The 21,739-nt window shown below is 56.3% G+C and overlaps 1 protein-coding gene across 2 annotated transcripts in view; it reads left to right on the top strand.

Moving 5' to 3' along the window:
- RADIL (Rap associating with DIL domain) overlaps nucleotides 1-21,739 on the top strand; it is a 68,503-nt gene that overhangs the window by 35,556 nt on the left and 11,208 nt on the right. For both annotated transcript variants that reach the window (XM_045541240.1, XM_045541239.1), the window contains exons 3-7: nucleotides 3,464-3,711; nucleotides 4,663-5,292; nucleotides 7,205-7,242; nucleotides 16,756-16,913; nucleotides 20,997-21,109. In XM_045541240.1, the coding sequence (XP_045397196.1) occupies nucleotides 3,464-3,711; nucleotides 4,663-5,292; nucleotides 7,205-7,242; nucleotides 16,756-16,913; nucleotides 20,997-21,109 (1,187 nt within the window). The remainder of the gene's footprint in view (nucleotides 1-3,463; nucleotides 3,712-4,662; nucleotides 5,293-7,204; nucleotides 7,243-16,755; nucleotides 16,914-20,996; nucleotides 21,110-21,739) is intronic.

Below are 21,739 nucleotides of genomic sequence, written 5' to 3'. Positions count from 1 at the left end.
GTGATGGTTCCTCTACCTGCTGCTGTGTTCCAGAGCCTTCCAGAGAGCTTTTACAAATACAGATTTCTGGGCGTCCCTCACGCCTACGAGTTGAACCTGCGATCCCATTGAACTCAGTCACACCACAGCAGGAAGGATCCAGAGAACACAACGACATCAGGGGCAAAGCTGATCATGGCTAATGTCAAGTGGCATGTCATGCCCACTTCGTGAGGAGACTATAAAAGAATTGGGGGTATTCTAGCTGCCCAGCCTTGGGGTGTGTCTCCTTCTTCCCCACCTCCGACAAGGCCTGGCACTTTATTCAAGACGAATGCCTTTCTGTCTTGGCCACTGTGTTGTGAAAGGCATTGGCCCTGCCGTTTCACTAGAATTAGTTTGTCGTGAAATAATGGGTTCTTTATGGTGTGTTTCTTGCTGAACTCCTTTCATGTTGGCGACATCCCCCAATTGGTTGTGTAGGGCCCCCTGGGGTGACCTTGTTCTTGGCAAAGACTCCAAACAAGGCAGCCCCTTAAATTGCAAACTCCTTGCTCTCCTCTTCCTGGGTAACATGATGTCGGGTCTGAGGACCTTGAAAACTCTGAGCTCGGTGTCTAGCAGTGGTGCCACAAGATGCTTTGATGGTTGCTGGGGTCACCTTTGTGAGTGCTGCTGCCACATGCCCACCTCTGTCACCCTTGACCCACTAGTCCGGGGGGACATTTCTTGTTTGTTTTTTTCTTTTCCTGCTCCTCCATGGGTTGGAGGAGGGGACATTTCTGTTCAAACTTCTTGCAGATCTGCCCTGGTTCTGCACAGTGCCGAGTCACAGGTGGGGGACACCTGCAGCTCTCTCTGAGAACTTGGGAAGCCGCAGAGCCTCCTTGAGCCCGGCCTCCCTCGGGTAGGGCATGGGGGTCCTGTCTCCCACAGCCACATGTCAGGATGGGCCAAGTCACAAAATCATACGAGAGTGAGAGACCTTTAAAACTTCTGTGATTTTTCTTTTACTTTTAGAAAAGTTTTAAAAAATAAAGTATAAAGAATCAGTTAGACTTACCTGACACCTGGGTTCCTACCTCCCAGAGTTGGCAGGTAAAGATTTTTATTGTATTTGTTTAGAGTTTTTAAAAATAAAATAAGTAAAACACAATATGAAGTTATTATGAATTATATATTCTATCGTGTGTGTGTGTGTGTACACATTATGTCAAATTGAATAAAGTTGAAGTCCTTTTTTCTACCAGCACCAGACTGTTCCCTCCCTACCTGTGAGAACAGCAGCCACAGGTGAATTTACTGTGTGCCTTTTTGTTTTAAAAAATAAGCTTTACATGCACCTGTATTCACACCATGAGCAACAGATAGTGGTGAGTCGGGTGCTTTTTAAAAACCGTAACCAGTGGTGCGGCCTGTGTGTGTTCTTCTGCAGTTGCTTTTCCCCTTTGTGACCATGCACACGGCCAGCTCCCACCCTTTCCCTGCAGAGCCGGTGTCCTGTGGTGGGTGGGCAGCTCCCTGGGAGGGCGTTTGGGTGGGTACGGTGCTTTGCTGATGTGGGCAGTGCTGCAGCAGCCGTCCTAGGACAGGACGTGTGGGAGGATCCTGCTGGCTGTCCTGCGGCAGGGCACGGGGGAGCAGGGAGCAGTCAGGTTGCTGTCCACGCTGCTTGTGCCAGCCGTGCTGGTGCTGACGGCGGGTGCTGCTGCTCTCACTCCATTGCTTGCACTCAGGGTGGCTCTACTGTGCCTTGGTTTATGACAACTGCTGCCACCCAGAGCAGAGGTCTCACCTCCGGGTCCCAGTCATAGGCTGGTGGCTCTGGCCCTTCTGCACTCACACAGGCCCACCTGGGACCAAGGAAGAAGACCCTGGGAGTGGGCCCTGCGTGTCAGCATCCCTCCCGACATGGAGAGTCTGGCCCTAAGGTCCTGGGGAGGCGTCATCTGAGAGGGGGTGCCGGGCCCCCACCTAGAGGAGCAGGGTCCACTCAGTGGTGAGTCTCCCACAGGAGCTGCAGGGCCAACGGACACTGGCCTGGGACATCCTGTGTGGCCGCAGTGGCCAGGACCTCTGGGAGCCTCTGGGAGTTTATAAGGAGAGGCTACCTTCCCTGGCTCGCTGCTGCCTGCAGCCTCGGGATTTCCAAGGGTTATTCTGAGTCGCATCCTCTTCTGCAATCCGGTCCTGGATTGGGAAAAACTCAGGGGCTGGAACATCATTTTGGACCATTTTTTTCCTTCTTTCAGATCTGGCTCTGCGGTTGCACAAGGAGGCTGAGCTGTAGGGCCTGCCGTTCTTACACTACAGGGTGGGCAGGGGCCGCCGGGCCCCACCTGCTGGGCATGCCGGGCTTGGGGAGCAGAGCAGCCTGGCAGAGCAGAGCGCCGGCACTGCGGCTCCGGCTTCCCCCACCGCCTGGCCCCCCGCAGGCTGCAGATGCGCAGCTGCCTCGGGAAGGGAAGGAGGGCTCGGCCTGCCCTGCGCTGGCCCCGTCCTCATCCTCTGGCTTTTGTCTGGCTTTGTTTGGAATGGCTGGTGGAGAGGCCACCTCTGATGGGGACGGATCTTAATCTGAAGGCTGCATGGAGGGACTCAGCAGAGGGCTTGGAAAACAAAGCGCCGGGGTCAGCCGATGGGGACAGGGACGGCTTTTGCCCACCGCAGCCTGTCAGCTTTCCCTGCAGCTTCAGTTTAGAGAGCGATTCCTGAATTTATGTGTAGGCGATTGATTTTAAGTCTTTTAAGAGTGTATGTTATTTCTGGACTCTGTATGTGTTTGTGTGTAGACATGGGTGTGCATGTGTTTGCGTGTGTGTGCTTGTGTATGTACATGTGAGTATGCATGTGTTTATGTGTGTACATGTGAGTGTGTATGTGTGGTTGTATGTTTGCGTGCCTGCTTTGGCTTGGGGGGTGTTGGAGGCAGAAGCAGACCAGTGGCAGCCCTGTGGGGTGATGTGGCAAGGTGACCACTTCCTTCTTGTAAAGACGGGGAGGATGAGGACCCATCTGTCCATCTTGTCTAATCGGAGCAGCCCCCTAGGGAAGTTTCTCCTGAGGCACAGTTGGGTGAAGCAGGGTTCTGGGGGTGGCTAGTGACCCTGCAGAGGCCAGTGCTGCCATGGGGAAAAGCATTTGTGGGTTTGACCCTGGGGACATGGTGCTGGCTGATCGGAGCAGGCTGAGGTGTGTCCTCAGGCTCCTGCAGGGCAGGAGTGGTACCCTGAGCCTCGGGGTAGGACAGTGGCTGCCTACTCTGTGACTGCCCTGGGGGCCACTCTTTTGGGGGTGCCATGCTGCTGCGTGGTATTCTGAGGGGCATGGCTAGTGGGCATGGCCCTTGGGCCTCCCCAGACCTGCTTGGGCAGAGCAGTGACAGGTGTTAGAAGTGGCTCAGTGAGGTTTGAACTCAGGAGGACCTGGGACCTTCCACTGGGCACTTTTAGACTTCTGACTGTTCACCCTCCTTCTGTTTCAGGGATAAACGCCCAAGCCCGGAGGCTGCAGCGGAGCCGTGCCAAGGGAACCCCAGCCCTGGCCCCGGGGGGTGCCCAGAGTTCCCCTCTGCCCCGGCTCCGCCGCACAGTCAGCGACACCAGCCTGAGCTCAGCCACCGCCCTGCCTGACGTTGCCCAGGGCCCCGAGGAGCCAGACCAGGACACCATGCGACTCTCGCTGTACCAGTCCCCACACCTGCTCCTCCTGCAGGGCTACAGCCAGCAGCACGTGAGCCTCCCTCCCCGCACCTGGCGCTGCCCAGCAGGGACCAGCAGACACGCTCAGGGGTGGGGGCCCATCTGGCCTCTAGCCAAGTCAGCCATGAGCTTGGTGGCTACAGCCCTCGTGGCTACGACAAAGCAGTGGAGATGGGGTCGGAGCAAATGCTGGCTTGTCCCCATGTGCAGGGCATGGCAGGGGGCAGTGGGGCAGAGGCCCCTTCACAGAGGACTCTCTGCTACTTTCTGGACTGCTTCTCAGGCCACTTCCTTTGGGGAAGGGCGCAGGCAGGTGACCAGAGTAGGTGGCTAGGGCCAGTCTGCTCCTGCTCCAGGCAACCGTGGGTGCCGAGTCACTGCTTGGTGACTGGTGTTCTCTGAGGAGGCACAGAGAAAAGGCCACACCACCCCACCTGCCCCCAGAGCCATTTGGCACCACTTAGGTCCGAGCATCTCGCCAGTATCGAGCCCTGAACAGTTGCTCCTGCCTCGAGCTCTCCTGCTCCATTTCCGTGAGCACCTGCACCTTAGGGCTCCCGTGCTGAGGTCTTGGGCAACATCGTCCCTCGCTGGGCTGGACAGCAGGGCAGCAGGGCTCACACGCAGTGTTGTGGGGATGATCCGGGGAGCCAGATGGCACCTGCCCTGGCTGGAGGAGCGGCGTCTGTATCCAGGCCAGCCCTCACGCCGTCTCTCAGAGCTGGGTCGCTCCTGGGTCTCTCTCGTGTGCCTCTGAGGTTGTCTGGGAAAGCCCCTGCCCCAGGACGGTGGGTTAGCAAGGGCTACAGGTGGCTCTGGTGTGGGGGTGGCCCAGGACCTGCAGAGTCCCTGGGGACAGCAGTCCCAGCTACACACCATAAGTGATCAGTAACCAGAGACTGGGAATTCTCTTCTCTTCAGTCCCTCTGCTTGCGCTGTCCGAGGTGCTGTCCTGTCCCTAAGCTGTGTGTGTATGTTTCAGGACAGCCTGGTGTACATGCTTAACCGGGACCGGCACACCGTGGGCCAGCGGACCCCCGCCAGCAAGCCCAGCATCAGCCTCTCGGCCCCCGACATCCTGCCCCTGCACTGCACCATCCGCCGGCTCCAGCTCTCGGGCGGCCAGACCGGGGGCAGGCTGGTCCTGGAGCCCATCCCCGGGGCACCCGTCTCGGTCAACTTCTCTGAGGTGGGGCCGAGGACTGTGGTGCTGCACCATGGGGACCTGCTCTCCCTGGGCCTCTACTACCTGCTGCTGTTCAAGGACCCGGCGCAGGCCCAGCCCCTGCCCGCCCAGGCCCTGGCCCGCCTACAAGCTGTGCCACAGAGCTGTCGCATGTGCGGCACTGCGCTCAGCACCCGGGGTACCACCTACTCTGCGCCGGCCACCCTGTCCCGGCGACGGCAGCTGCTCCTGGAGTTTGAGCCGGACCTGGAAGACACACTGCTGCAGAGGATCATGACGCTGATAGAGCCAGGGGGCGACGACCACAAGCTCACCCCTGCCTTCCTCCTCTGCCTCTGCATCCAGCACTCAGCGACCCACTTCGAGCCCGGCACGTTTGGGCAGCTGCTGCTGAAGATAGCCAGGAGGATCCGTGAGACGGTCTGGGTCAGTGGCGCTGGGTGGCTGGTCCGTGTCCAGAGTGTCCTTGCTGAGGGAAGAGCTGGGTCTGAGCTCTGCCCAGCCCCAGGTGGAAGGCGCAAGTTCCTTTCTGCCGTCCCCGACAGTGGTGTGAGGCTGAGCAAAGGCCAGGCCTTGCCTGTCAATGCCTCCCACCCCGGCAGGTGACCAGGAGCAGCCGCAGACTCCAGGGCTTCGCTGCAGCACTTTGCCCTAGGCTGGTGTTGGGTCAGCAGTCACTTCCCGAGTTCTGGGCTTGCATCCCTCCCAGATCCTGGCCCAGCGATGTCACCTGCCCAGGAACAAGGTGCTCCAGAGCCTGGGTGCTGTAAGGCTCAGGTGACGTCAGGAGCTCTCATGGGCCCCTGCCAGGAGCCCCAGGAGCACCCCGGGGCTGAGTGCCCTGAGCTTCCTGCTAGGGGCAGGCTGAGTGCTGCCTGCCCGAACTGTGAACCCCTTGTCCTCTTGGTAGTGGAGGTTCAGGCCAGTCAGCTCTTGTATATGAACAAACCTCAGCCCCAAGGACTTTGTGGGCAGAATCGCTTGCTGTGGGGCCGTCCTGTGCATTGTAGGGTGTAGGAGCATCCCTGGCCCCACCCGTTGTCTGCTGGTGACCACCCCCCCCCATGGCTCTCGACATTGCCCAGTGTCCCCAGGGAGCTAAAGAAATTCCCAGTGGGTGCTGCCCAGGTGCATCGACAGTCAATGCCTCCCTGCCAGGCTCCTGTCCTCCAGGGACTTGACTCCCGGGGACCCAAAGGATGGCTTGTGGTTACTCTAGGTTGCTCAGAGACCCTCTCTAATCTGAGCAGACATGGTAAAGAGAAATCATTTGGCTTTGTAGAAACCTGATCTATCTCATATTAAAATCCACATGAGTCTTCTCTGTGCCAGGCATTCAATAGTAAATAACCACTCTGACGGGGCAGATGCCGTATCCCATGTCACAGCTGGAAACCCAGGCCAGGAGGGTGTCAGTCATAGTTGAGGGAGCACAGTGTTGGGTGGAGAGCCAGGTTCCAGCTGAATCCAAGTGTCCGTCGCCCAGGGCTCCAGCTGCACTCCCAGTCCACTCCCCACAGCTCACCTGGGCCAGCTCTGCCTACAGCTTGCAGGATTGCAAACTGAGGCCCCTAGACATGACCCACCTCATTCAAGATCTGGAGCTGAGTCTGATTCCACAGTCCCCCCGGTACCCCACCGTGAGACTCCTAACCCTCAACTCTGCCCCGTCTAGATCCCCCTCCAGGGCCACTTGCTCGGGCATTTCCTGAGCACAAACGACTCTCTGTGGCCACTCCCCATCCTCATTCTCATCAAACAGGTAGGCAGAGGTGCCCGTATTACAAGAGCAGAGTCAGCAGTTAGGATTATGTTTAGCCAGATGATAATTTATTACTAAAGCAAGAATATTTCTTGATTAAAAATAATGACGGCACAAAAAATATTAGTTCAACCTGAGTCCCTGTTGGGAAGTTTAAATGTACTTATAAATATTCAAGCACATATGTGTCTATTTATTATTACTGTGGCTGGCATTTAAAAAAGTCTATATTAAGCTTAACAATGAGAGTGTTAGTAGAATCTTCATCCTAGTCTTTGTTAAATGTTTGGCCTGTTTTTACTATTTTTTAAATGGTCAGTTGTTATGTAAGCCAGAGGGCTGTGAAATATTTCTGTTGTAGGAAACATGTAGGTCATGTTCAGTAATGGAATGGGAAGATATCTAAGTCAAATGGAAAATGTTCTTTCCAACACAGCTTAGAACATGTCGTCAGCACAGCACAGTTGCGTGGGGCAACAGTGGATGTTTTCAGGTGGATGGTGTAATGTGTGTTTGAACTGTCCCTGTGTTATCCTGTTTTTCTCACATTTGCCTTTCCCCCCTTTCTAATTGTAGGAGAAAACCAAAGAGCTAGCAGAGAAGCAGGCACAACTGTAAGTACAGCCTGGTTACTGTACCTGCCTTTCGGCAGCAGGTTCCTCGGGGCTTGTCCTTCCCACGGAGCCAGGTCCCAAGGGGCCTCCCAGTGCCTTGGGCTTCTGTCAAGCTGTCTTTCCGTCTCAGAGTGGCGTTTCCATATCTTGAATCATCTCCCTGGGAGGCTCTGGGTTTGGGAAGTTTCTGCAGGGCATCCTTGAGGCCGAGAGGAGAGGTCCTCCTCACCGCCTCTCCCTTTCCCTGCTGCTGGTGGTGTGTCAGAGCCAACCTGGCTCTTGCAGGGGTGCCACGTGCCCAGGGCAGAGGCGGGCAGTGCACCGCCACTCCCACGTCTGCACAGAAGGCACCATCTCTGCCTTAGATACTGCTGGGGGTGGGGAAACGATTTGGATCCACCTGAGACAGACGTGCAGGCCCTGCGGCCCACACTCCCACTCTGGATGGACCCCTAGAGACACCTGCACGTGGAGGGGGCTTCGTAAGCACGGGGGCAGGAAGCCACCGGGTCTCCAGGCAGAGGGCAGTGTATACAGTGGATGCTGCAGTGCTGGGAGCGAATGACCTTTAGCTGTGGGCTGTCTCAGTGTAGTCGAATCTAAAGACAATGCTGGGAAAAAAAGCACCCAGAACAGCATCTGTAACATGATTAAATACACACGCATGCATGCGCACACGCACACACACGCATGCCCGAGTATATGAAGTTCCCCACTAAGCCACCCTGTTTAAGATGCACACCTGTGTGACAACACCCTGAAGAGAGCAGAGTTGAAGGTGGCGGTCGCAGTGGGCAGTGGGGGAGGGGACAAAGGCTTGGGGCACATGGCTGCGGTGCTGTAGTCTCCCCCAGTCAGGCCACGGTACATGGAGGCTGCTTCCTTCCCGTTCATGCCTCACCTGCCCAAACAGTCCATTTATAAAGCACGCTGTTGCCATGTGTGCGTGCCTTACCTACGCCCCAGGGTCCTATGAAGGAAAGAGGCAAAGGTAGGAATGACAGGTTCTGGGGTGTGTCCTGGGGGTCCCCGGCAGGCCATCCTCACTGCCCAACCCAGGGGAGCTGAGCTCAGGATACCTCTCACTCACAGACACCTACTCCCCAAGCAAGAGCCAAATATTATGCACTGAGTCACAGGCCTCTGAGGTCTGGGACTATGTGGGGGACCTAGACTCTGCCTCCCGGCTTGACAGGAGGGGGCTCCCTAGTAGAAACCAGGCCCTGGAAGGACTGATGGCGAGAAGGTGGCTGGGCCATGGGTGCTTAGTGTTGTCCTGTGTCTTGCAGGCTCTCTATGCCGAGGGGACGTTCACCTGGGAGTTGGGGTGGGGACCGGGCCATAGGTGTGGTGGCCTCCTGCCACGTCTCTCCTGCTTTGCTCTGGGTCAGCCAGAGTTCCAGGGTTGGGGTGGGGTGTGGACGTGACAGGGGCAGGCCCAGCTGTGGAAGTGCCCAGGTACAGGTAGGACTGGGACATTGGCCCCTGTGCCTGGCTGTGGGGGGCCTGTGGCCTCCGGCACCCCTGGTCTGCAGCACGGAGCCAGGTGGACCCGGCTTCCCCACTAAGAGGAAGAGCCCGGGCCTTCGCTTCAGCAGCTGCTTTCTTGTTCTGTGTTTTCCGGAACTTTTAGGACCTAAAAACAGCCCTGTTTCCATGCTCTAATGTATGCTTGTAGGGTTTTTTTTTTTTTCTTTTTTCATTTCAAAATAATGAATCACTTCCAAAATACAGCACAGTACAGATACATCACTCACCCCTGAACTCACACCTGGATTTAACATTATTCACATTTTGCTGTATTTGCTTCAGATCTACGTGTTGTGTGTTTCTTTTTCAATTGTGAATGATCACTGAATTTTACTAAATGCTGTTCTACATCTAGGATCATCATTTTCCCTTTTATTCTGTTAGTGTGGAGTGCTCATAGCTGTTCTCACTCTGAACCATTCTCGAGTTCCTGGGATTAAAGCCTCCAGGACTATTGAGTTTTTAGCATGGCAAGCTACAGTGTGTTGGTAAACTTTTTTAATTGACAGAGAAGATTGTATGTGTTTATCGTGTACAACATGATGTGTTGAAGCATATATACATGTAGAATGACTAAATCTAGCTAATTAACCCATGCATTACTTTACATAGTTATTGTTATTGTGGTGAGAACATTTCACATCCACTCTTAGCATTTTGCAAGAATACAACATACCGTTATTAACTGTAGTCACCGTGTTGTACAGTAGATCTCTTGAACTTACTCCTCCTATTGAACTGAAATTTCATATCCTTTGACCAATATCTCCCCAAATCCCTACCTTGCCCTCAAATCCCCCAGCCCCTGTGACCACCGTTCTGCTCGCTGCTTCTGTGAGGTCAGCTTTGTCGTGTTCCACGGCTGAGTGAGGTCACGCAGCGTTTGCCTTTCTGTGCCTGGCTTCCTTCACTTCCCACAGTGGCCTCCAGGCTCGTGCGTGTTGTTGAAAATGGCAGAATTTTCATAGTGTTCTGTTGTGTATCTACACCACGTTTTCTTTATCCAGGTTGATTCCATATCTTGGCTGTTGTGAATAGTGCTGCGGAGAACAAGGGTGTGCAGACATCTCTTCTGTACACCGATTCCGTTTCCTTCGGATTCATACCCAGTAGTGGGATTGCTGGGTCGTAGGGTAGTGGTGTTTTTAATTTGCTGAGGCTCCTCCATGCTGTTTTCCATAATGGCTGCACTAATCCACGTTCCCACTGACAATGTGCCGTCCTGGCCAGCACCTGTTACCTTTCCTCTTTCTCATAACAGCCGTTCTAACAGGTGTGAGATGCTGTCTCTTGGCTGTGTTTTGCGTTTCTCTGATGATTAGTGATGTTGAGTGTTGATATTTTAATTAGGATTTTCCCATCTGAATTTATTGCTAAAATTTGTCTACGAATTTATTTTTTTGCACTATCATTATCTATTTTAGCATCTGTTCTGTGCCTTCTGTTTACCACACCTGTTACCTTTATTTTTTAATACTTTCCTATCGAATTAGATTTTTAAAATTCCCCCTTCTCTGTTGATTTCATAGTTATTTTTAAAATATCTTTTTGCTGAACACTAGATCTTAAAATGCTTCGACTCTCATCCTACTTCCTGGCTTTCATTTGATGACTTCTGTTATTCCAGCTTCACCTTGTTTTCAGCCCTGCTGTTTCCCAAATCAGTCTTTGCTTTTTGTTTATATTGATTTACCCACGTGCTTATGCTTACCAGTGGTTTTTGTTTTTTTCTTATTATTTCTTGTAGTTACTCGCTCCTTTAAGGATTATTTTTTTTGCTACTGAAATGCTTCCTTGAATCATTCTTTTTGTGTGGCTCTGTTGTAGCCAACAATTTTGGACTTGGTGTCAGAAAATGTTTTGATTTTGTTTTGTTTTGAAGAGAGTGGCTCTTTTCTCTCAACCCTTGAAGATATTATTCCGTTATATTTTAGCATCTATTCTGATGAGAAGCCTTGTGTATGTCTAATTTTTGTTGTATTGTGATTAGTTTCTTTTTCTGTCTTTTTTCAAGATTTTCTCTTGATCTTTAATGTTATACATTTTACTACAATATATCCAGGGTGTGGCCTGTTATTATTTATCCTGCTTGGAATTCTGTGGGCTCCTTCCAGTGTCGGAATCATATCTGTTTGTCTTCATTTGTTTTGCTTTTTTTTTTTGACAGAGTCTTACTGTGTTGCCCTGGGCTAGAGTACAGTACTGTGGCCTCATCGTAGCTCACAGCAACCTCAAACTCCCCAGCTCAAGCAATCCTCCTGCCTCAGCCTACTGAATAGCTGGGACTACAGGCATGCACCACCACATGCCGGGCTAATTTTTCCTATTTTTTTTTATAGAGACGGAGTCTCACTCTTGCTCAGGCTGGTCTCGAATTCCTGGCCTCCCAAAGTGCTGAGATTACAGGTGTGAGCCACCGTGCCTGGCCTAGCTTCACTTTTTGAGAACACGTGACCATCGTCTCTTTGAATTTCACTGTAACTCTCTCCTCTCTAGTCTCTGCTCCTGGTGCTCCTGTTAGCCGTGGTTCGGGCCTTCTCCTTCTGTCCCCCACGTCTCTTCCCTGCTCACGCACGTTTTTATCTCTGTGTCTCTTTGGTGCATTCTGAGATCTGAACTGGTTGCTCAGTTCACTCATTCACTCCTCAGCTGTGTGTAATCTACTATTTTAAAATTTTTTCTGAGGTTTTCATTGGGTTTCTTTTTAATTTAGCCAGTTCTTTTTTCCTTTAAATTGAGCGTGCCTTGTTCAACCATTGCGCTTACATTCTTTTATCTTTTCAGTTACTTGAAATATGATTGTGTCGTGGTCATGTCTTTTTCTTCTTTTGGTAGGGTGACTGTCCTGTGTGTTACATCCTCTGGCTCTCCCTCATTCTGGCACTTTCCACTGCTGCAGTGTAGTTTTCAGTGTGACCTCAGCCTTACTAGGTGGTTTTCTTTTTTCTTTTTCTTTTTTTTGAGACAGGGTCTCACTCTAGCCCAGGCTGAGTACAGTGTTGTTACAATAGCTTGCTGCATCCTCCAACTCCTGGTCTCAAGCGATCCTCCTGCCTCAGCTCCCCAAAGTGCTAGGACTCCAGGTGTGAGCTGCTGTGCCCGGCTCACTGGGTGGTTTTCTCTGCTGACTGGTCACGAGTCTGGTTGTGGACGTCACTGGCAAGGTGATTTTCACCGTTGTTCTCCCGGGGTCCTGGGTCCTACAGGTCTGGAGCTGTTGCTGGCGTTCCCGGGTGTTTGTTTCTTGCTCTCCAGTGGCTGTGTGACCATCGTAGGTGCAGGCCTAAGGGTTAGTTTTCCTGTAGATGACTTTTTATTCCCTCTGTCCCCTACCTACTAAGGCATGGATGGACAAACAGGTATCTTTGTGGCTCTTATGGGACCAGTAGGTAGAGGCTGTGAGCTTTATTTAGGGACTGAGTTTCAAGTCACGCCTAATTTGTCCCAAGGCCACATTTGTGTCCTCGCCTGCATGTGGAAGCCCTTGTTGCTGGGGCCACACGTCTGGAAGCTCTGTTGGCTGCAGCTGCAGCTTCATCCTGGCCTCTGGCTCTTTGTTCTCACCACCCAGGAAATCCCTTTCCTTCCGCCCTCCCACCCTTTCAAAGTTTTCGTTTTGATTCTTTTGCACCCAGCATTTCTGTGCATTCACAGCAGGAGGAGGGATCGGGCTGCCGTGTCACAGCGGTGCCTTTCCAGGCTCAGGTGTGAACAGAGTGGGGGTGCTCGGAAAGTTCTGGTTTGTTGTGTTTGTCAGACCCAGCTGGCTTCAGAGTCCCTTTGGAAATATTTGCTTTGAATTGGCCTGAATCAGCTTTGGAACCTCCCCCTCGCCCACCTCGTGTGTCAGTATAAAGCTTTGCACCTGTGGCTGCACATGGCCGTGTTCCCAGTGGTGACGGTTTCCACGTCGAGAACCTAGAACCAGCTTTGACGATTCTTTCTCGTCCTGCTTCCCGCAATGTCCTTCACACTGCCTTTTCCTCCATGCACTGTCGCCAGTTCCTGTTGGGCTTCGAGGAGGAACTTCCTGCCTCCTCTTCTGAGCTCCTAACAGCACCCAACGGTTTTACTTGTGTTCCTCCAGCAAAGCCTCCAGTAGTTATATATAAGAAATAATTATGTCCATGCACACACGGGCCTGCAGTCCTTCATCTGTTAAAAGAAAAACTTTTGACAAATTGAATTTAACAGGGTTTGTTTGGGCAAAGAACCGTTCTCGAATCAGGCAGCCTGCAGCCCAGCAGGGCTCAGAGGGATCCTGTCCGCCTGCGTGTGGCTTTGTAACAGAATGTGCTCCCAGTCACTTACACAGTCAGGGACAGAGGCAGCCTCAGGTCACCTTTAGTTGACCAACCCAAGCCTTTGGGCCCAGATGTGTTTTAGGGTTCGGAGTATTCTGGAGTCTGAGGAAGGTCAGGTGGTGGATGCGCTGGGTGTCACAGAGCACCCCATGGGCAGGCAGCCTTCCACTTGCAGATGCTTACATGAAGCGGATTCCTAAAGACCATGCATGTACGTGGCCTCACACAAGCCTCAAGTTTTGCCACCAAATAAAATTGCTCCAAACAGATGGAGTGTGCAGGCTGGGCGGGTGGTCGAGGACACGTGGGTGTGGCCCATTGACCCTGCAGTCTGCCCCGCCAGCAAACACGTCCCCCTCAGCAGCTTCCAGAGGCTGCTTTTCAGCACCCACCCGTCCCTTTGCCATCAGAAAGGTTTCTTCAGTTTCAGAAAAGAAAGGAAACTACAAATCCAGCCTTTGCCTGGTCCTGCCACCTCCAGCTGTCCTCAGCCTCTGCCCGGCCCATCCTGGGTGCTTGGCAACAGCGCTCCTGCTTTCTGCCTGCCTGGGCCCCGCCTGCCCCTGCAGCTGCTGCCCGCTCCCTGGGCCTTATGCAGCAGTTCCTGCTTTGTTCTGACGTGTCCTTGGCTGCCAGTGACTTCTTGCTTCTCTCTGGTTGACATTCTGGTCTCCAGATGTCTCTGACCCGGTCTTGGCCAGGTCTCTCTCCCTCTGTCCTGCCTCTCCCAGCCTCCCGGGGAGGCTGAACTCTCTTCTTTCCTCTCAGTGTCAGAGGTGGCTCTGCCAGGCTCTTCGCCGCAAATCAGACACTCCGTTGTCTTCCTCCTGTGCTTTGCCTGTCCCCTGATTGTGTGATTCCTGCTCGAGTCCACGCCCTGGTCGTCTCAGCCCCTGAGGCCTCTTGGTGTCCCCGGCGCCCTGCACTGCACCCTGCAGTCCAGGCTGCTCGGGATCCAGTCCAGCTGTCCTCAGCTCTGGTTTCCTGCCCCCCACGGTGTCCCCAGTGGGATCCCATCGCCATTGTACACACATGTTCTCACAGTCAAAACATGAGCAATACTTAGCTACACAGGAACGCGGGAAACGCCCTCCCCTCCCCAGCCCCCAACTTCTGACAGTTCCCTGCAGGATAATGTTGATCATCTCGTCTCTTTCTTTTTTTTTAAACCTGCTGAGATTAGGCTGGGTGAATTGTTTTGTGGTTTGCTTTAAACTCCAGGTTAGTAGATGTGATCAACCTAATTCTTTTTTCTCACGCGTTATGTCCTATGTTCCAGAGCACCATTGCTGCTCCCTTGGTCCTCTCACTGGTGGGTGGGCCAGGCATGCCCAGGTTTGGGCCACATCCATGCACTCCTGTCTGTGCTCCTTGGGTGCTGTGTGCGTGTTCCCACTGATTTGGCTCCTAGGAGGGGGTTCCTGTGCGCTGGCCGCATGTGCCATTTCCCTTCCGCCACCGCTCGGGAGACGCCTGCCCCTCGCCCTCTCCTCCTGCCCGAGCGTGGGTGCCCTGCCTGAGTGTGGGTGCCCTGCCCCAGGCCTCCACACGGCCGAGCTTCTGCCCACGCTGCTCTCTCTGCCTGAGTGCCCTGTGCCCTCCCTCCTCTCGTTTCATCGGGAGCTCTCCTGGGCTGACACGGGGTCTTCCTTTCCCCCAGACCCTCTCCTGCATCCCAGCAGGCCTGGGTAGGCCGGGCCGGGTCTCTGTCGTTCCCTGGGCCCAGGGCTGGCAGGTGGTGGCACTCAATGCTGACCATTCTGGGGTCGATACTGGAGCTCCAGTTGGCAATGCCTGGTGTCTTGTTTTCTGGTAGAGGCGTGTCTACACCTTTGACTTCTGAGTGAAATTGAGAAGGGCAGTAAATGTTGAAAACAAAATGGAATTAGGCTCCGAAGAGCTGAATTAATCCTTTTTTTAACTACATGAAACTCTTTATGCCTGTCTGCATACGTCTGTGTAAGTGAAGCCGGTGTGAGCGTGTGGGATAAGCGTGCGGGCGTCGGCCACAGCAGACCTGCCCGGCCACGGACGCAGGAGAGGCCGGCATGGGCCAGTTGCTTCCCCGCTAGGAGCAGGGTAGAGAGAGAGGGGTCAGCATTGTTTGTGGACAAAAGCGAAATGACGCCAGCGAGAACAGGCCAACCCTTGGGCACCAGGGAGGATCTGGACGGAGCCTGGGTTCCTCCCCTCGGCCCGGTGGCCGCTCAGCAGGGAAAGGAACAGGAGGAGGAGAAAGCCTCAGCCCTTTGCTGTCGCCCTCACAAACCGGCCGCCCACCGGTCCCAGCGGCCTTCCCCGTGGGCGTGGTTCCTCTCCCCAGGACCCCGGGCTGTGCACAGACCCCCGGCACCGGGTGCGCAGTTGTCACTGTGACAACTGTCCATCCTCCCGCTGGCTGTGCTCAGCTTGCCCCTGAGGATCCCGCTAGGAAGGGACACCAAGGCTGTGGGGAGCCCCAGGACAGCCGGGGGTCAGGCAGCAGGGGCGCCCTCCTCACCTTGGCCAGCCCGGGTGCACTGTGGGTGGTGTGATCTGCTGCTGAACGACCCCGTCTGCTCACCGCTCGAGGGCACACCCCTGCGTGGGAAGCCCACAGGTGTCCCCGGGATGTGACTGCGGCAGTGTGGACGAAACGTCATGCGGAGCTGCAAGAACCCCACCCTGGGTGTCCTTGAAGCCCGTCCAAGGGCTCAGCGCTGAGCTGGGGTGTTGAGGAGATGGGGGTCTTGTGAGGAAGATGTGCAGTTGGCATTTTAAAATGAGGACTTGTGTGGGGACCTCAGCACAGCCTCTCCATATCCATCCCTCAGTTGCTCTGAGAGGCTGGTTTAGGACAATAAAAGGCAGTTTCAAGCCACATGGTGGGCAGGGGAGCCATCGGCAGAGACTTGGGGCTGGTGCCCATGAGGTGCAGGAGTGGTCTGGGGCTCTGAAGCCAGCCCATGGGGGTGGCTGGTGAGGGAGGCAGATGACCCAGACGTTGACATTGTCCCCTGAAAAGGGAGCACTGAGCCAGAGGTCGCTGGAGGGGCCCGAGTTCCTTCCGTGTTAATTAGCCAGAGTGACAGTGTGCTCGAGGGACAAGGAACCCACTGTGCAGAAGGGTTGTGGGGGAAACTGGCTTGGCTGCTGCCTGTTGACTCGCCCACTGCACGCCACCCTCTGCCTTCCCGCTGTGGGAAAGCTGGTTAATCTTGCCGTGGGCACCTCCCCAGATAGTCCGTTACTGTTTGTTGTCTCTGGTAATCACTTGGTTCACTTAAATAATACACTCAAACTCAGGTTTCTTGTTCTAAAAACCCTGGGCCGTATCTTGGTCCCCTCCCCCACCCCCGCATTCGCGCACTCACCCATTTGCACACTCTTTTAACATTTGCAGCCACTTTCCCATCTGATTCCAAAGAGAAGACACGAAACAGTTTCCTCGCCAGGTTCTTTGCCAGGGGCCTGGCAGCCAGCTGTCCTGGCAGGTTTATAGGAGCTGCTGGCTGCTGGGTGTCACGGGCAGGTGCCAAGTGGGTACACACATGTATGTTTAACTTCTCGGCCCAACTAGGTGGGCAGTGGTGGTGGTTTTTTTTTGTGCCCCATTAAAACGAACCTCCCACGCGGGCAGAGTAGCGATTCCGCCTGCCTGGTGTCGGCCGAGCGTAACGCGGTGTTTCTGTCTCGGTAGCCAGGAGCCCATCGCGGCCAGCTTTACCGTGGCTGACCTAGTTCCAGACCTGCAGCACATTCTTTTCTGGATGTCTAACTCCATCGAGCTCCTGTACTTTATCCAGCAGAAATGCCCACTGTACATGCAGAGCATGGAGGAGCAGCTGGACGTCACAGGTACGGCTGGCGCCACCTGGTAGCTGCGCCGGCGCCCCCAGGCAGGGTGAGCGTGGTGGCTTCTCCATCCCCCGGCAGAGTGGCCTCAAGAACAGGGATGGATTCGTGCTGGGGCTTCCTCGGCTTCTGGCTGGCATGTGGCAGTTGTTTGGGGACCTCCTGTGAGGCCAGCACTGGTGGCTTGGGCGGGTCTGGGGCCTCTTGGCCATGGTGCGTTTGGTGCCCCATCTGTACCCTGGTCCCATGTGCTCTGTGTGGTAGTGTCACCTTGACTGTAGCCCCGCTCCGTTCTGCTTACAGGGAGGCCGGGGTTACACAGGCCACTCTGGGGGAGACACATGAACTGAATGCCACGGGCCACCGCCCGTGTGAGGTGCTCCGTTATTTCAGAAAGGAAGAATGTTGCCAGTTATCGTTGTACAATGGCAGATGGTATCAGTTTCAAAGATTAAAAAGTGGGGAAATGTGCATTTTAGGATTTCTGAAATGCAGTGGGCAGTGCTCTGAAAGCACTCAGTGAGAGTGGTCCCGACCGGGCGGTCTGGGAGGGCTCCGGGAAGAAGGGGGCCTCGAGGCCCGGTTGGGATGTTGTGGCTGTGTCGGCCCAGGGCTGTGTGGGGCCTGGAGCAGGCCCAGGAGGCCCTGGAGCGGAGCCAGGGAGGAGCAGCAGGACGGGACTGCGTGGGCCAGAGCCTCCCGTGGGCGGCCTCGGGTTTGCCCTCGCGCAGCTTGGTTCTGCTGTGGCAAAAGCAAAGCCACTCACTCTCCCACCTCTGTGGGGCCCCTTGCTGTTCAGGCCCTTCCAGGTGCTGTGGGGGTCCTGAGTGGAGGTGGCTTGGTGGCCCTGCCTCTGGAGGGCCTGGGCACACTGGGAGCTGCTCTCAGGCTGTGTCTCTGAGCTTCAAGGCATGTGGGACGGGGCCTGGCTGAGGTGCTCCCATGGGCCTGGTCTGCTGGATGCTGTAGTGTCTCTGTGTACTCAGCTGTGTCCCCAGGAGGTGGCTGTGGCTCCATCTGAAAGAGCCACATGAAAACAAGGCCAGGGTGAGGTCCTGGGCCCAGCTGCATCTGTGAGTGTTGAAACTCTGCTGCGCCCTGGCCCCCCCTGGCGTAGATTTCCTGTGGAGGTGCTCTTGGTGGCTGAGAGGGAGGGGCTGGGGCATCTGTGCAGTGACAGGCTCCTGCTCTGCTCCAGGGGGGCCTGGCCCTTGTCCCTGGGTGGGGTGGAGGGTGGACCGTGCAGACCAGGCTGGACTGGGGGCCGGGCCCTGGCTGTTGGGTTGTGGGGGGGAGAGGGCAGGGAAGTGGAGCCAGCTGGACTCTGCCCGTGCTCCTTCTGGTCAGCTGTGGTTTCTCATCCCTGCTCCACAGAGAAGGGGGAGGTGGGACCTTTCTGTGGGGCTCCCAGGACCCGGGCACCTGGGCTTCTGTGGATCTGTGGAGGGAAGCGTGGCCCTCAGCAGGAGGGCCTAGTCCCAGGGACATTCCTTGTGGCCTCCATCGCTGTCCCCTCAGGCAGATGTGAAAGGCAGCCAGCAGGAGAGGCGGCCTCTCCGTCCACAGGGCCTGGGTCTAAAGCGGATCTTTCATCTGCCTTTTCCCCCTAAATGTGACGTCTCCTAAGCAACGGCCCCTCACGTCCAGCCGCCTGGCCCTCGGGCCTCCCCGGGCGCTTGGCCTGCCGGGATTCCAGCGCTGGTCTCCCCGAAGGCCTCAGCTGCCCAGATCAGCGTCGCAGCTGGCAGGTGGGTTCCGAAATGGCAGAGACTCCCCTGGAGTGGACGTTGGCCGAGGAGCACCTGGGTCCTGGCTGATCTTCCAGGGATGAGGCTGGTTAGGGGGACGCTGACAGGGAAGTCCCTTTTGTCCTGGCTCCTGCAGAAAGAGTCAGTTCAGGGAACTGGCTTCCCCACCTCTGTGACTTCTGGGCAAGTCCCCTGCTGACACCCTTCCCGCAAGGCTGCATGTCAGAGGCCTTAGTCTCGTTTGGGGACCCGCCTTGGCTGCTCTTCATGGGAAACGCTGCTCCTGCTGCCTCCGGTCTTGGGGAGGAAGTTATTTTTGGTCGGGGGCCTGGGTGTTGTTGAGCCCGGCCCGGCCCGCCGGCCCTGGGAGACCACGGGGCCTGGGGACGCTGCAGGATCCGGGTGTCATGAGCAAGGCAGGCGCGGGATGACCCAGAGGAAAACAGCATCCGCTAGAGGCCGAAGGAGGTCAGAAGCTCTGACCCTTTGCAGGAAATGTCTTGGGAAGAATTCTCCAAGCAGACGTCACGTTGCAGAGCTAGAGAAATGGTGCTGTCATTCCCCAAACATGTTTTTGTCCAAAGCTCTCACCGGGAGGCCTCGTCTTCCCATCTCGGGAGGAGACGGCGTTTGCTGTGTCCATTTAGGGTTCTCCAGTATTCTGTCTTCTCGGCTGAGGCTCAGCGCTTCCACCTTTAGGGGCAGGGTGGGCTTCCTCAGGCGCCTGGAGGGGTGCCCAGCCCTGGGCCTTTGGGAGCAGGCAGGGCTGCAGGCCTGCTGGTCCTCTAAGAGGCCTGTGGGTGTCGGAGACTCAGAAATCCCGGCAGAGCTGGCGCCACAGGCAGGAGCATCTTGGGTGGTTCTGTCGCGTTCCCCGCCTGCCCCTCCTGCCATCCCCACGCACCCCTCTCCCCGCCCCCAGTGCTGCCCCTTGCCCCAGGGAGCCGTGTGTGGCCAGGGCAGCTGCCCCACAGACAGGTCCCGTGTCAGGTGACCGGGTCTGGAGTCAGCCTGGCAGCGAATCCATCCGTTGGCTCTCGTTCTGGTCGGTGGTCTGGGCCAGGCTTGCAGGTCTCTGAAGGCCCCGAGGCTCCCAGAAGAAGGAGCACTGAAGCCAGCAGAGAGCCCCCAGGCCCCGGGTCCCCCCAGCTGCCCAGGGAGACTGCAGGGAGCAAATGAGACCCCTTGGGCCAGGGGGACGTTCTGGGGGACGGAGCCCACAGGGTGGGCTTGGTGGGCAGGAAGCAGGGCAGCCCCAGGCCCTGAAGGAGAAGCACCGGGAGTAGCGAAGGTGGTAGAAGCATGTTCACGTGCTTTGTGTGGCCTTGGCGCCTCCCTCACAGTCTGCCCGGCAGGAGGGCAGCCCGGTCCCCTGCTCCGGGTTGGTGACTATTGTCCTACAGACCCAGTGCCCCCTCACAGGCCTGCCAGGAGGTCCTGGTGGTGTGGCCTCGGCATGGAAAGGCCACATCAGGAAGGGAGAGGAGGCAGAGTTGTCAGGAAACTGCCGTGGTTGATAGCCCACAGTTCCGTGTAAGGAATAAGCGAGGTTTGAAGGGACGAGGAAGCACAGAGGCGGGATGGCTGGCGGCTTGTCCTGGTCCCTTCCCCTGGAGCCGGCAGGACCCTAGTCACTGAGACCAACAGGTACCCCCTCATGTTCTGGAAGGCCCTGAGGCTTGATTTCACCCGGTTGGCAGCCTCTTGCCTGCCCAGAGGGACGGAATCACCTGGCATCCACTGATGCCCGCTTCCTGCCCCTGTGGGCAACGCTCCCCACCCCCAAACCCCCGGTCTCAGCCTCAGCTGCACCCACTTTCTCACCCTGTCCCCCCAGCCCAGGGCTGGGCCCCCTCCTGGTGCCCAGAGACACAGCAGCATCTTCCCAGCAGCCTCTCCGGGGGCGGGGGAACGTGGTGTGGGTTTCTTTCCCCCTGAAAGAATGGCATTACTCCGTGGAGTGACGCTGTCTGACCTGTGTCCCGAGTGAGAAGTTGCAGGTGGTGCAGGGGGGTGAGGCCCTGCCATTGTGGGCCCAGTTGGTCAGGACAGAGAACTTACCCACACATGTCGGTCAATGAACTTCTAATGCACTTGGGGTCTGTGGGGTGTGGAGCCGCCTGTGTGGGGGTCTGTCCTCCCAAGACCCTGGCCCCTCGGGAGGGCACGGGGGTCTGGGCTCGGCCAGGGCACTCAAGTCCAGCCACGGCCCAGAGTTGGCCAGTTTACTGCGTCTCTGAGCCCAGGTGGGGGCATCGGGCAGTGCCGTCAGGGGGACCTGGCGGATGTGCCCAGCGCCGTGGCTGGGGTGACTGTCGGTGTTGCTGTTTCCCTGCAGGCTCCAAGGAGTCACTGTTCTCCTGCACGCTGACGGCCAGCGAGGAGGCGATGGCGGTGCTGGAGGAGGTGGTGCTGTACGCCTTCCAGCAGTGCGTCTACTACGTCTCCAAGGTGCGCGGGGCCGGGCCCTGCCCTGGCGGGGCTGCTCCTTCTCTGCTTAGGTGGACAGAGTGGGCTCAGGTGGTGCTCACGCCAGGGGCTCTGCTGGGGCCTGTGGGGGGTCAGGGACGCGCCGTGAGGAGCTTGGCCTCAGCAGTGATGAGTGGCCCCTGGTCCCGTGCAGGCCCCGATGTGCCCCTCCCGTGGCTCTTACCCGGGCCGCCCCCACCTGCCCAAGCAGCAACTAGAGCCATCCTGGCTCCCTCCTCCCACCTCCTGAAACGCACCCCCTGCCTCCATGTTCTGAGGGTCAGCCATGAGACATGAGAGGCCCTGGCGTGGGGCATGAGGGTCGTGGTTCTGCTGTCATCCTGAACCACTGGTGCCAGAGGTGCCATTGGTCCCCTGGCCCTTAGCTCCTGGGAGGTGGCGGCTCTCCCCATAGTAATCACAGGGCTGGGGCCCATCTTCCAAGGGCTGCCTCTGGGCGCCTCCTGAGGTCATCTGAGCCTTTGGCAGAGCAGGTGCCCTGGCCAAGCCACCACTCCTGTCCCTGGGAGGCAGCTCATGCTGGGCCCCTCACTGGGCGGAGGGAAAAGCCACAGCCTGTCCCGCAGGGTGCCGTGAGGCAGCCTTCCCTGC

Source organism: Lemur catta, chromosome 2, assembly GCF_020740605.2.
Source record: "Lemur catta isolate mLemCat1 chromosome 2, mLemCat1.pri, whole genome shotgun sequence".
Classification (NCBI taxonomy): Eukaryota; Metazoa; Chordata; class Mammalia; order Primates; family Lemuridae; genus Lemur; species Lemur catta.
This window is presented reverse-complemented; position numbering and strand designations above follow the sequence as displayed.